This window comes from Bos grunniens, chromosome 19, assembly GCF_055505025.1.
Source record: "Bos grunniens cultivar Pamir isolate PY7600 chromosome 19, Bosgru_T2T1.0, whole genome shotgun sequence".
In the NCBI taxonomy this organism is placed as follows: domain Eukaryota; kingdom Metazoa; phylum Chordata; class Mammalia; order Artiodactyla; family Bovidae; genus Bos; species Bos grunniens.
In genome coordinates, this window is record NC_141183.1 from 19,152,752 (window position 1) to 19,167,651 (window position 14,900).

General features: G+C 37.1%; 1 protein-coding gene across 8 annotated transcripts in view; it reads left to right on the top strand.

The window, feature by feature from the left end:
* GPATCH8 (G-patch domain containing 8) overlaps window positions 1-14,900 on the top strand; it is a 94,940-nt gene that overhangs the window by 29,113 nt on the left and 50,927 nt on the right. For 7 of the 8 annotated variants that reach the window (XM_086357355.1, XM_086357352.1, XM_086357353.1 and 4 more), the window contains one exon: window positions 299-371. The exons of the other annotated variant lie outside the window; for it this stretch is intronic. Coding sequence is in view for 2 of the 7 variants with exons in the window: in XM_086357356.1 (XP_086213482.1) it covers window positions 299-371 (73 nt within the window). In the remaining 5 variants the exon portion in view is untranslated. The remainder of the gene's footprint in view (window positions 1-298; window positions 372-14,900) is intronic. 8 annotated transcript variants of the gene reach the window in all.

Genomic DNA, 14,900 nt, shown 5'->3' on the forward strand with positions numbered 1-14,900 from the left:
TGTATTCTTCCCCCTTTCCCCTTCCCTTTTTTCTCTTTTTAAAAGTGTTGTGTATAAAAATTGCCCAACACACCATCAGAAAGGACCCTTTCCCTCTTTGTTCTTCCTGTATAAAATACTAGCCAGTATTTCTTTTTACATTAATGCCCCCTTTATTGGGCACATTTCCCCTATTAGCACCTTTTTTGCATGCATATATGTAGAATTATCTCTTGTTCATCACCTGTTAAATATCACTAGGAAGGGAAGAATATATTATTGGAATATTTTTGGTTTGTCTCTCTGTTCTGTCTGTCAGGATAATATTGGACATCGCTTACTCCAGAAACATGGGTGGAAGCTGGGCCAGGGATTGGGAAAATCTCTTCAGGGTAAGTTTTTTAAATATACCAAGAAAAAAGAAAGAAAAAATGTTTCTGATGCAGATCTTATGCCTGAATATATTTTTTGTCTTTTTGAAAAAGTTTTTGGGCTTTCTCCCACTGCCTTTTATCCCCTAGAGTAGTCTGTTTTTCCTATAACTGTATTTGAAATCACTGTTAAGCTAATAATTTGCAAGAGTAAGCTGCTGTGTCGTGAATACTTTCAGGAAACATACTGTGTATGGCTCAGTCTGTTTTAAATTTCTTTTGGTGGAAGTGATGGTTGGGTAAAGTAAATGAAATACGTAGTATCAGAATGTACTCTCTTTGTATCACTTAGTGATGTATTATGGCTGCTGTATTTTTAAGAGAATTAATTTCAACAGCAGAGTTTAATTTTTGCCCTCCTGAATTCTTCCTGAAGCTGGTGATTGCCCTTGTTCTTTGTCTCTAATCAGAATCCATGCAATAGTAGAATAATTAACCTATATGAAACATAAAATTGAAACAGAGATTTCCTAGGGTTCTCTGAGAGGCCATTTCTCAAGTTCAGGTCAGTCTCTGGGAAATGTATGGTTTACAGTTTACATTGTATGTAATTTTTTCTTTTAACTGTACTAATCATTTGGATAACAAACACTGCTAACATTTCTGCTTCTGAGTTCTTACTAGTTGAAAACCAGTCAACCAACTCCATTTACTTATTAGCTCCGTCGTATTCAAGGGCTGCTGTTCTCTGCAGATGTGAACAGTACCTCAGAAATGATGGAAATCATTGCACTTCTACATTTGGTCATGAAGGGTCTCATTGTATAAAGGGATATTTGGGGAGAGGTGCACTACTGTTGACTAATTTTTTGAATTTGGGAAATGAATTTCCATAATATGAGTGGGCAGTCTAATCAGTTCAAATGTCTGTATTAAGGGCCACAATAGGACGGGGCATGAAACAGGATGTTTCAGTCTTTAAAGCCTTTGCTTTTTAAAGTATACATCCACAAATTCTATTCAGTTGTGACATGAGAAATGCTCAAAAATATATTTCAAATGAATATTTATTACTAAGCATTAACCTATCCTTTGGGGGAGGTAGAAAGATTTGATCACCACTAAACTTGTTTTCCAGTGGTGCAAGAACTCATTGTACACAGTATAAAGAATACTCAACAACTGAGAGCAATTTGTATGGCATAGACCATAGATTTTCTAAGAGACCAGAAAAGAGAAAGCGTCATCAGGACTAAAGTAGAAATGACTTCTTGGTAGGTTTAGTCCCAGTGGTTTGCACAGTTAAATGTTGGGTTGGGTTGAATGGAGGTGATAGTTCAGAATAAGGTCTGAAGATTTTATTTGATCTTTTCCCCTACTATTTGAAACCTCTCTTCCTATTCAGAGATTCCCAGGAGCATTGTTGATTGTTACTGTTTTTGTTCAGGTACAGAGGGGAGTAGAATTTGGGGACATTACGTAGGGGACTAGTGAATCTGTTTGAATCCCAGAGTTTTCCATTGTAAGCATCGGAGACTTCAAAGTACAACTAAAACTGGCAGAGAAGAAGAGTGAAAGAGACGTGTAGCAAGCGAGTTTAGAAAGGTGCTCTGTGATGGTCTAAAGAGGTGGGATGGGGAGGGAAGTAGGAGGGCGGTGTAGGAGGGGAGGGACGTATATATACCTATGGCTGATTCATGTTGATGTATGGCAGAAACCATCACAATATTGTAGAGTGATTATCCTCCAATTAAAAATAAAGTAAAATTTAAAAAAAGATCAGGTAAACGGGTGCTTAACTATTTTTGGGTGATGGAAAATTATTGTTTCATTTTAAGAATACTTTCAAATTTGGGTGTCTTTAAACTTTGAACTCCTTGAAAAGAGAAATCAGATTTTATCCATATTTCACATTCATCTCTGTGGTGATTGGCATGTAATAAGCACTCAATAACTCATCAATCCATTATTTATTTAAAATAGAAATTTGAAGCCCTTCCTTTTTTTCTTTTTAATTGTGGCAAAGCCCACATAACATAAAATTGTCATCTTACCCATTTTTAAGTGTACATTTCAGTAGTGTTTACTAAATTCACAGTGTTGTTCAAAGCCCATGTGTCTTGAATGGCTAGTATGGTCTCTACCCTTCAAAAAGAATGAGACCTTATTCTCCTGCCAACAAAATGGATTTCCCTGGTGGCTCAGACGTAAAGCGTCTGCCTACAATGCGGGAGACCCAGGTTCTATCCCTGGGTCGGGAAGATCCTCTGGAGAAGGAAATGGCAACCCAATCTAGTACTCTTGCCTGGAAAATCCCATGGATGGAAGAGCCTGGTAGGCTACAGTCCACGGGGTAACAAACAGTCGGACACGACTGAGCAACTTCACTTTCACTTTAATTGTCTTGGAAATGGCTCTTTTATTTTTTTAGTGTCACATTCAACATTGTCCAGGCATTGAGTTGATTTCTCTTACATAGCTCTTTCTGTAATACCCACATAGTTTGGCTAGAATATAGCCACATTTATGACATATTTAGATAATTCATGACAAATTTTTTTCATTGTACCAAACCTTTGCTACAAATAACCACTGAATAAAGAAAGCCCTGTTGCTCTGCAGAAAATCATAATGCCTTCTTACTACTGCATAGACTAATCACTGCAAATAATTTCTAGATTCATGGCTTTGTAAGTTCTTTGCATTTACTTGTTTATTGTCCACTTTTAGTTGCTTTTGTTTGATTTTAGGCTCTAACATTTTTTAACATGCAGTCATCCACTGAATTTAAGCCTGATCTTTTCGAGATTTTGTTAACATCTAAAAATTATTGAAAGCCCTGTGAGACTTTACGGAGTGCTAGTCTTTGGGGCTGCGGTGTATGTATATAACTTGTCACTGGATAGGTTGGAGAATAGGGCATGCTAACTCTGAAACAGAATTCTTTGTGGCACGATAGAAAATTCAACTTTGTTAGGTGGGTTTAATTTTTACTTGAATTTCCCTTATTTACCTTTTGTTCTCCCCTAATTATTAGGGCTTCCCTAGTGGTGCTCGGAGAAGGCAATGGCAACCCCCTCCAGTACTCTTGCCTGGAAAATCCCATGGACGGAGAAGCCTGGTAGGCTGCCGTCCATGGGGTCGAGAAGAGTCGGATACTACTTCACTTTCACTTTTCACTTTCGTGCATTGGAGAAGGAAATGGCAACTGACTGCAGTGTTCTTGCCTGGAGAATCCCAGGGACGGCGGAGCCTAGTGGGCTGCCATCTATGGGGTCGAACAGAGTCGGATACGACTGACTCGACTTAGCAGCAGCAGCAGTAGTGCTAGTGGTAAAAGAACCCGCCTGCCAATGGAGGTTAGACATAAGAGACACCAGTTCGATCCCTTTCGGGAAGATCCCCTAGAGAAGGGAATGGCATCCCACACCGGTATTCTTGCCTGGAGAATCCCATGGATAGAGGAGCCTGGAGGGCTTCAGTCCATGGGGTCGCACAGTTGGACACAACTGAAGCGATTTAGCACACATCACAGTGTTTATTAAAATATTCAAAAGTTAAAATTTATATGTGGCAGATAAGTGATTGTTAGTATTAAAAAAAAAGACTTGTAGAAAAGGTTGTTGCCAAGATACCTGAAGGAAACAACAATAAAGAAAGGCCTGCTGATGAGAAATATTATGAATGGTTGTGTGTGTTTTTTTTAATGCAGGCAGAGGGTATGTTTAATTTGGAATAAACAACAGCAAATGATAGTTGTATTTTGTGGCTGTTGAATTGGATTTGGTTCTTGAAGTTGTTTTATGACCTTGTGGCAGCTTTGAAATGGAATGGAATGTAGCTCAAAATCTTTATTTTGCTATGAAATAGGTAAGTAGATGTAGCCCAGAAGTGGTTCCTAAACTTTCTTTGTTATATTGTCTAAGAGCTGTTTGATGATGTGGCTGATTTTTTTGGTCACAAAGACAAATGAAGAGGTATGATATATTTCATATTCCATATTTAGAGGGTTCACTCAGTGACAGTCAATCAGCATTAGCTCAGCTATGAGATAATAATGTATTCTAGTTATACCAGCTGTAAATAATGTAAGTCATGGGCAAAGTAAATAAGATTGTTCCTGCTCTTCAGGTTTATTTTCCAGTCCTGTAAGTCTTGCTTTTTAAACTTACACTACACTTGTGAAGGTTTTTTGAGGCCAGGGACCGTGTTTTATATTTTTTAGTATGTGATCAATTGAATACTTAATTGACAAATTGCTTTAAGTTCCTTGAGAGTAGGGATTCTCTTTTATTTTTGTTTAGAAGCACTTGGTATAGGGTATGAAGCAGTGTGAGCAGCATTTGGAAACTTAGGATTTAGGTTTGAATTTGGCTCTGCCACTTACTTTAAGTAAAGGGACAAGTTGAATTATTTGTTTCAGCAATAAATGAGGATTAAAATCTCTGCCTATATTCTCACAGTGATTATGAGGGTAAAGTAATTAAGTGAAGTTACTTTATGCAAACTGTAAAACACTATGTAAATGCTAATTGTTATTAACACCTCAATTGTATGATGTGTGTTTAAGTATTTTAACTGAATTTGAGTTAATCTTTAGGTATTCATCAAAAACCTAAGTATCATAAAAATCACAGAGAAGCCTCTATCTTGCTACTCTGTATTTCCCAGAATTTGTAACAGTAGTAGCAGTAGCAGCAGCAGCTAAGATACTGCTGCTGCTGCTGCTGCTGCTGCTGCTGCTAAGTCGCTTCAGTCGTGTTCGACTCTGTGCGACCCCATAGACGGCAGCCCACCAGGCTCTGCTGTCCCTGGGATTCTCCAGGCAAGAACACTGGAGTGGGTTGCCATTTCCTTCTCCAGTGCAGGAAAGTGAAAAGTGAAAGTGAAGTTGCTCAGTCGTGTCTGACTCTTCACGACCCCATGGACTGCAGCCCACCAGGCTCCTCCGTCCTTGGGATTCTCCAGGCAAGAACACTGGAGTGGGTTGGCCATTTCCTTCTCCAATGCATGAAAGTGAAAGGGAAGTCACTCAGTTGTGTCTGACTCTTTGCGACCCCATGGACTGCAGCCTACTAGGCTCCTCTGTCCATGGGATTTTCCAGGCAAGAGTACTGGAGTGGGGTGCCATTGCCTTCTCCGCTAAGATACTAATATGTGCTATTACTGTTTGGATGGCATCACCAACTCTGTGGACATGAGTTTGAGCCAGCTCCGGGAGTTGGTGATGGACAGGGAAGCTTGGTGTGTTAGTCAGTGGGGTTGCAAAGAATCGGACATGACTGAGCGACTGAACTGAACTGAACTGAATATGTGCTAGATATTTGACTCCCAGTTCTGTGCTTTTAATGCTGTGTATGTTTTAGGGTCATAAGTCCCTAATTTTGCTTTTTGTTTCAGTAATTCTGAGCTCTTAGTTACATCTAAAAGAGCCTCAGTCACTAAGCAGTGGGGTTGGGACAAATAATTAAATGTAAAAAATAAAATTGTTAAAATAAACAGTAGGATAATTATTAAAGATAATCTTATAATAAGGAGAACTTTAAGTTCAACTCCAAACCCAGAAATCCTTAAAAGAAGGATAAATTTGACTATATTTCATCATAGTAAAGTAAAAGAACAACAGCTAAACAAACTGGGGGAAATATCTGTAATATATCATTGTAGACAGAGGACAGATTTCTTTATGTATTTATCGGTATGTGAAATACTTGTAATCAAAATAGAAAGGGGGAAATGGCTATGAATACTGTTTACAGAAAAGTATTGCAGATGACCTTTAGGCATATGAAAATATTCTCATTTCTTCTCATATTAGAGATAATGCATATTAAACTATGAGATATGATTTTTTACTTGTTGGCTTGGAAAAGGCTTTAAAAAAGACTAGCCTGGTCAGATTTGGGGAAAATAGGTTCTTACATTATAGACAGTGAGACTGTAAACGGATAAAACCACTATAGAAAACAGTTGAATTACTTAAAGATTAAAATGCATGTATCCCTTTAGATCCAACAATTCTATCTTTAACTTATTCATGAAATGCAAAAAATAATGTATGATTGAAGTTATTCATTATATCACTGTGATAAAAGATTAGAAATAGTCTACCATATTTCCTTGATCCTAAGACATTTTTTCATATTTTAATAAAGGTAAAATTAGATGTACCTTATTAATGGCATTAAAGTTACAATGGCAGCTTTTAAAATTTCTTAGTGGCACATAAAACAGTGTGTTTCTATTTTCCATTATTTTAAATGGAATACACATCAACCCAGCAGCTAACCAGCTTCTAAAACATAGTTGCCTGTTTATTGATTTTAAAAAAAAATTAAGATATAAAGTATACATTTTTTCCTGATTACCAAATAATTTATATGGTTCTTAACAGTTGCTTTCTCTGTTGTAACATGTCCATAGCTTTTGTTGATACTTAAGCAGCTTTCCCAAAGTCCTACAAGTTGTATATGAAATGTATTATATCTATAGGTTTCTCACATATCTTTTTCTTAAAAATGTTGAATTAGATTTTTGAGATTGAAGCATAAAAATTTTATTGTATGAAATCGTTGGCTGGAAAATATGTCAAGAGAGATGAACTGAAGCATTTCACTGTGAAACATTAAAAGGGTACATTCTGTGGGGTTTGTGCATATATTTGTTTCTTATTTGCTTTACTGTGCAGAGAAAAGTCTTGCCTGGAAAATCCATGGACGGAGGAGCCTGGTGGGCTGCAGTCCATGGGGTCGCGACTGAGCGACTTCACTTTCACTTTCATGCATTGGAGAAGGAAATGGTAACCCACAGTGTTCTTGCCTGGAGAATCCCAGGGATGGGGGAGCCTGATGGGAGGCCGTCTATGGGGTTGCACAGAGTTGGACACGACTGAAGTGACTTAGCAGCAGCGGCAGCAGAGAAAAGTCATTGTTAAGGCAGACTGTGAAGGGAAAGTGAGTTGCTTTTTACTGTATCCTTTTAAAATTTGATATGATACACTATTACTACTAAAAAATGTAGAAAGAAAATTGTTTTGAAAAAGACTCAGAGTAGACAGAATCCAAGCAGAGTAGAGTTGGTTTCTTTAGTGTTTCTTTGGTTTTATGTATGTATCCCTCCTCCCACTCTAGTTTCAGTTAGCAAACAAATGGTAAATATAGTTGGATAAACCCTGCATTAGCTAAGCCCCAACAGTGCTTATATTAATACATTTTATGACTAAAGAAAAACTAGATTTGAATCCCATACAGTAGAAATATGTAGTGTTAAAATTTGGACTTTATTGTTAAGTTAGAATGTTGATTTTTAAAACCACACTAACTTCTAAGAAAAATCATTCTTTGGCTGGGGAAAAATAGGTTTTCTTTAATACTATGATGACACAGTAAATGTTCTGGATAGGATATTTGTAAAAAGCTGAGTTGTTGTCCTTCCTTAGTTTCCCTTTGAAATTTGTTTTCATGGATTATATGCCACATCTAGAATGTAAACATTCTGCATGTCAGTATGGATTGTCAGAAAGGCTTAGTTATACTTGTTGCTGGTCTAGCTGAAGGAGCCTGGTAGCTATAATGATCTTTGTTCCTAGGTAATTAAATGAGCTGTGCAGTCTTTATGCATTTTCAAAGGTAAGCATAATTTTAGTAATTCAGGTATCAAATTTAGTAAGATAACAGATTATATATAACCCCTGACTATCTTAAGGGAATTTAGTTAATATAAACAAATGAATCCAGCTGAATCCAGTTAGTAAACAAAATTTAGAATTGACAATCTGTAGTTAAAAAGTCTAGATTTTAGAGCTAGAGTTATTACCAACCTGCTGCTGCTGCTGCTAAGTCGATTCAGTCGTGTCCAACTCTGTGCAACCCCATAGACGGCAACCCACCAGGCTCTGCCGTCCCTGGGATTCTCCAGGCAAGAACACTGGAGTGGGCTGCCATTTCCTTCTCCAATGCATGAAAGTGAAAAGTGAAAGTGAAGTCACTCAGTCGTGTCCGACTCTTAGCGACCCCATGGACTGCAGCCTACCAGGCTCCTCCATCCATGGGATTTTCCAGGCAAGAGTATTGGAGTGGGGTGCCATTGCCTTCTCGATTACCAACCTAGATGGCATATTAAAAAGCAGGGATATTACTTTGCCAGCAAAGGTCCATCTAGTCAAGGCTATGGTTTTTCCAGTGGTCATGTATGGATGTGAGAGTTGAACTGTGAAGAAGGCTGAGTGCAGAAGAATTGATGCTTTTGAACTGTGGTGTTGGAGAAGACTCTTGAGAGTCCCTTGGACTGCAAGAACGTCCAACCAGTCCATCCTAAGGGAGATCACTCCTGGGTGTTCATTGAAAGGACTGATGGTAAAGCTGAAACTCCAATACTTTGGCCACCTCATGTGAAGAGTTGACTCACTGGAAAAGACCCTGATGCTGGGAGGGATTGGGAGCAGGAGGAGAAGGGGACGAGAGAGGATGAGATGGCTGGATGGCATCACTGGCTCGATGGACATGAGTTTGAGTGAACTCCGGGAGTTGGTGATGGACAGACAGGGAGGCCTGGCGTGCTGTGATTCATGGGGTCGCAAAGAGTCGGACACAACTGAGTGACTGAACTGAATTGAGAAATGAAAAGGGATTGGGGGATATGAGAAGGGGAAATAGTGAACTCAGATGCTGTATAGACTAGTTGCTCAGTATAGAGATTGTTACATTTATAGACAGACATTAAATATATGTTAAAGTGTTATTTAACCAGAAGACATTAAATATATATCAAGTTCATGCAAAATAATTAGAAAGGAAGTAGCAAATTTTTCTAAATTTAGATCAGATACTTTTTTACTAAGAAAAGAGTAGACCAGTTATAGAAGCAGTTTGGACATCCTCAAGGTAGATTACGTTAAATGAAGCATTCACTGGTGAAGAATTACATTAAAATAGTTGCACTTCTATTAAATACTTGTTTTCAAGAGACCATAATAAACAATATACATGACATTGTGAGATACTACCCTTACTCTCATAAGTTTGCCATTTATTTTAGGAGATAAGTGGAAGAAACCTTAAGAGTAAACTCTGTAAGGATAAATGACTAGGGAAGACCTCACAATGAAGTCTTAAGGAGGGAGGAATAAGTATTACCAAAGAAAGAGACACTGATGTATACAAGGTGATTACAGTTGGTGAAGAGTAGGTGTAGCTGGCTAGAGCAGAAAGTGTCCATTCGGCAGTGAATGTCACACTTTAAAAGCAGAAGAACTTATCAAAATACATATTTTTAAAGTGAACTTTGACATATAAAAGAATGGAAAAAACCATAATTATTTGGTTGAAGCAGGGTTCTGGGTGTCCAAGAGCAGATGAGAAACCATAACTAGAAAGCAGTAATGGGAATTTGGTTCAGATAGGCACAAATCTAGTATTATCTTAACTAAAACCTCATTTAATTATTTTTTTTAATTTTTAATTGGAAGATAATTGCTTTACAGTGTTATGTTGGCTTCTCCCATACAACAACATAAATCAGCCGCCAGTCCATGTATGTCCCCTCCCTCCTGAATCTCCTCCCACTCCCTACCTCATCCCACCCCTCTGGTTTGTCACAGAGCACCGGGTTGAGTTCTCTGTCCCCATATAGCAGCTTCTTCCATTGTCTGTCTATTTAACACATATAATTCTTAAAGCAAGACTATGTTATTCCAGCTTTGCAGAGGAAAAACTGAGGCTTAAAGAAGTTGAGCGAGTTGCTTAAGAATAAACCGTCAGTAAATGACAATATCAGAATTCAAACCTTGGTCTTTCTGACTCCAAAACTCATGCTGCTAACTAACTACCACACTGAGTGTAGAAGGCTGCTCCAATTTGGAACTTTATTTTGTAAACAAAAGGCAGTTTTTTATTAGAAGAGAGGTATAGACTTATCTAGCAGATAGAAATATTAAAGCTAATTTAATCAGAAATTCATTTTACAAATGAAGAAATGTAGGTTTAGGGTTCCAGAATGTTGAAAGGCAGTCCCTAGTTCTCTTGATTTGTGATCTATTTCTTTCCATTATACCAATTAGCACATTGGTGGTAGAAGTTAAGTACGAATCTTGCCAAAGTATGACTGAAGATGTAAAACCATTTAGAAAGTTGTCTGAGTTGATAAGGGCATAGAATAAAATGATAGCAGTGGAACTGGAAAGGAAAGTGTAGTTATGAAGCATGATAAATCAACTATGAAGCATAATAACAGTTGATTCATGCATGTGTCTTGCTAGCAAGCCTTTGTTCACTGGGTTTAGTTGTTAATCCTTAATAATAGCTAGTGTTTAAGTGTTTACAAAGTGCTTACACATGTATAGTCTAATTTAAGTCCTCTCTGGGGTAGTTACTCTTTTTTTACAGATGAGGAGATTGACATTTTAAGCAATTCTTTGCCCAAAATCTTACAGCACATAGGTAGTAGAATCATGTTGCTAAAAACCTATGCTTTTAATCAGTATGCTATCTAAAATGTACTTAAATGCTGTGTAGTGGCTTACTTCTGTCTTCTGGAGAAATGTGATGGTGGTGAGAAATAAAGTACTGCATAATTGAAATGTACAATAGTTACTCTGGTTGAAAAAAATGTAGGTAGCTTTGAATGTGATGTTTTTTCTTAGAGCTCGTGAAGTGGTCATTTATGTTCTTGATGATAAATATAAATTTCTGTAAATTCACTGGAAACTTGAAGCTAGATTGAGTAGTAAGAACCTTGGCCACATTTTTAGGAGTGATAGATAATTGATCTCCAAAGGTAAAGAGAATACTGTAATTTCTTGTCTCATACTATAATTTCCTCCTTTATTTTTTCTTACACTTTGTATTTCTCTTGTGGTGTTTTTAACATTCTACCTTGAATAATTTGTATTTATGTGTCTCTTAACTCTCGTGAGCCATCTTCCCTGGTGGCTCAGAGGTTAAAGCGTCTGCCTCCAATGCAGGAGACCTGGGTTCGATCCCTGGGTCGGGAAGATCCCCTGGAGAAGGAAATGGTAACCCACTCCAGTATTCTTGCCTGGAGAATCCCATGGACAGAGAAGCCTGGTAGGCTACAGTCCATGGGGTCGCAAAGATGGGGTCGCAAAGAGTCGGACACTACTGAGCAACTTCACTTACTTACGTACTTAACTCTTGTTAGACTGTAAACTCCTAAGTGATAACAATTACAGGCGTTTATGTGTTTTCTGTTGTTGCTTTTCAATATGTTTTTTTATTCTGCATATAGTTACTGAATCTGTAGAATGTGCCAGATCTGTACTAAGTCTTAAGAGTTAAGGAATGAATAAGATATAGCTCTTGTCTCCGGAGGCTTATGTCTAATATAGACACAAGTGTAACAGATAAATCTAGTGCAATATAATACTGTAATTGTGAAGTTAAAGGTACAGTGGGGGCTTAATAGAGAATTGAAAAACATAACTTAGAATTTTAACTTATTTCTTGAAGGATTTAATAAGTGAAAGATTTCATTGCGAGAATAAGGAAGCAAACAACTGTATTAGCATCTGCCCAACTATACTTGTTAGTTGATACATGGAATCATTCATCCATAAGAACCACTGGTATTTAAAAGGAGGGCCAGATATAAACATGATAAGAACACCAAGTTTAAAAGTATGATTTGTGAGAAATATATTTTGATAAAGAAAAAAGCTAAAAACGAAAATATTTATTAAAAATGGCTACCAAAATTTGAAGTAATGGATTGTACATTTAGAAAAGGGGACAAAATAATATCATCTTACATGTATAAATGTGGTTTATTAGTTCTAAATTCAGCCTTTTCTGTCTTACTAAGTCTTCTGAAATCTGTGACGTAGATAATTCTGTAACCAAATGAGTTACAGAGAAAATCTAGCTGGAGCTTAGAAGGAAAGAGCAGAGGACAGTCTCAGGAGTAGGACTTGGAAGCTCCGATGCCTGTTGGGGCCAGGTGGTAACATACACAGTTGCCCACTGAACTTGAGACAGTAAGTAGGAAGTAGTGTGAGTTGTGCCATGTCTGGAGAGGAATAACTGCCCCTCAGCTAGCTCCTGCTCATTGTTACTGTGTAGGAATATAGTGTCATGTGTTGCCAGACCTGAATTTAAAAAACAAAACCAGAAATCCAGATATTCTGGTGAAACTTAGTAATTGAAAAATGTTGGCTCAAAGTTTAAAGTAATCTGAGATAAACAAACATATGCAAGGCCTATATTTGATTCACAGGTTACTACTTTATGACCTCACTTGAAATTTGACCTGGGTTTAAATTCAAGCTCTGCAATCAGTTAGTGGTGTGACCTTTCTTCAGTATGCTCAAATCTTTAAAAGATTTCAGAACTGTTTGGGGAATTAAACATGATGGCATATAAGCTTTATACCTGTATCTTATCTCATTTTCCTCTCCCAATAGTAGTTTGGGAGATAATGCCACTTTAAACAGATTGAGAAACCTAAGTGTTTATCCATAGTCAAACTGCTGAGGATAGTAGCTGTGTTTATAACAAATCTTCCTACCTCTACTCTAGTACTTTTACCATTAGACTGGTGATTCTCAAGCTTTAGTGAGCAGCAGAATCACTTTGGGTGCTTGTTAAAAATGTAGATTCCCAACCAGTACAACTCAGCAGGTCTGCATTGGGGTTCAGGAAATTACATTTTAAATAAGCTCCCTAAGTAATTTGCTTTAGATCATATGAATAAAATAAGCTTCTGAGAATGTTACCTTCACTGTGGCAAGTCGGGGTAGACGGTTCTTTTGCTCATCCAAAATAGATTAGTGATTTTTAGTCTGATTTAGTATAATGCTATTTATTTTTCTTATAATCTTATCTTTATCCTGATTTACACTGTTTCCTACATTATTATTTATGGACTTCGTGCCCTAGATTAGTTTGCATGATTAAAATGAAACTGGTTTCTCGTACTTCTTACGAGAGTGGCATGTCCAAGAAACTTAAAATTAGCAATATATAAAATTAGTATATAAAATATACCAATATATAAAATTAGTATATAATCATCATGATTTTATTGTAATTAGAGTAGTGTTTCCAATCAGGTGAAAACAGTTGAAAATATAAAATTTCACTGGTTAGCCAATATTTGAAAAGTCGAAACTAAGAGGAGACAGAAATGCCTTCAAAGTTGTATGGAATCATAGACTTTAGAACTGGAAAAGAAAATTTCTATGGATAACCTAGGATCTCTGGGCTTTTTAGAAGAGATGCCAGAGGAAATAAGGGAGATTTTTCAGTAATTTCAATTTATTTGACTTTCTCAATTTACTTCTACATTCCATGTAGACTTCATCTATTACAAATTTGGCATACAGTGGATTAATAACTTACTATTCAGTACACATACATAGGTGTTAGTGTATTTCTCAGGTGACAGTAATAGTAAAATAGTAAGCATTTTGACAGTGTTTAAGTTTTTCTGTTTTGTTTAGGTATAATTTACCTAAGAAAATTGTTTGTACCTGATAAATTTCTTAGGTGATCTGTTTTAATTTGGAGAAAGTCTTGCTAAAGTATACTTCATTCTTTTGGCTTAGATGTAGTATTTGTGTAACCTTTTCAAACTCAGTAGTCACTCTTGTTAATGGAATGATAATATGGGAAGGATTTGGGGGTAGATGATAATTTTCTCCTTCAGTAAATAGGACTGTTTCATTATCACCAGGTTGTTGGTAGAACATTAGAATCTATCACAGCTTCTTAGAGTATTTTTAATTTTAAGGTATTTTAAAATGCCAGTTTTGGAAATGAACAAATTGATTTTTTAATTTTCTGAGGCCTTAAGACAACAGTGTTTAGCAGCATCATGGTGAAATGTTAGGGTTTACAAAGCATCTTCTATTGTCTGTTTTGATCTACATGCCAGTCCCGAAAGTGGAGATAATGTCTCCATTTTGCTGGAGAGGCTGCAGGGACTCATGGGCTAGTTGTCCAGAGTGACACAAGTGTTTAGAAGTTACCTCTTACTAGAGAACTGAGATTTTGTAGCCACCTTTTTTAGGGACTACCTAGAAAAATATAGAAAGAAAATAAAGGTGAGTTGCGAGTTTGAGGTGTAGGATTAAGGAAGAGCAGTTTAAATGGAGCTGGAAAACATTTTGGGGTTTAAGAATGATCTTGGAATATTAAGGAATTCTCAGTGTAGTTATGGAATAACTTAATAGTAAGTGAATACAACTCTAAGAAAACATTGGATTGTTGGACATTACAATACCATAGGACTAGCTACTCTATACTGTCTACATTTAGCCACTAAGTCGTGTCTCTTTTATGACCCCATGGACTGTAGCCCACCAAGCTTCTCTGTCCATGGGATTTTCCAGGCAAGAATACTGGAGTGGGTTGCCATTTCCTTCTCCAGAGGATCTTTCTGACCCAGGGATCAAACTTATATCTCCTGCATTGGCAGGCAGATTCTTTACCACTGAGCCACCAGGGAGTTGTTTTGAGGCCCTGTCAGCTGACAATGAAATAAATATATGTATGCTTAGCCAAGAGAAACAAAACAAAACTAACCTTTTCTTAATAT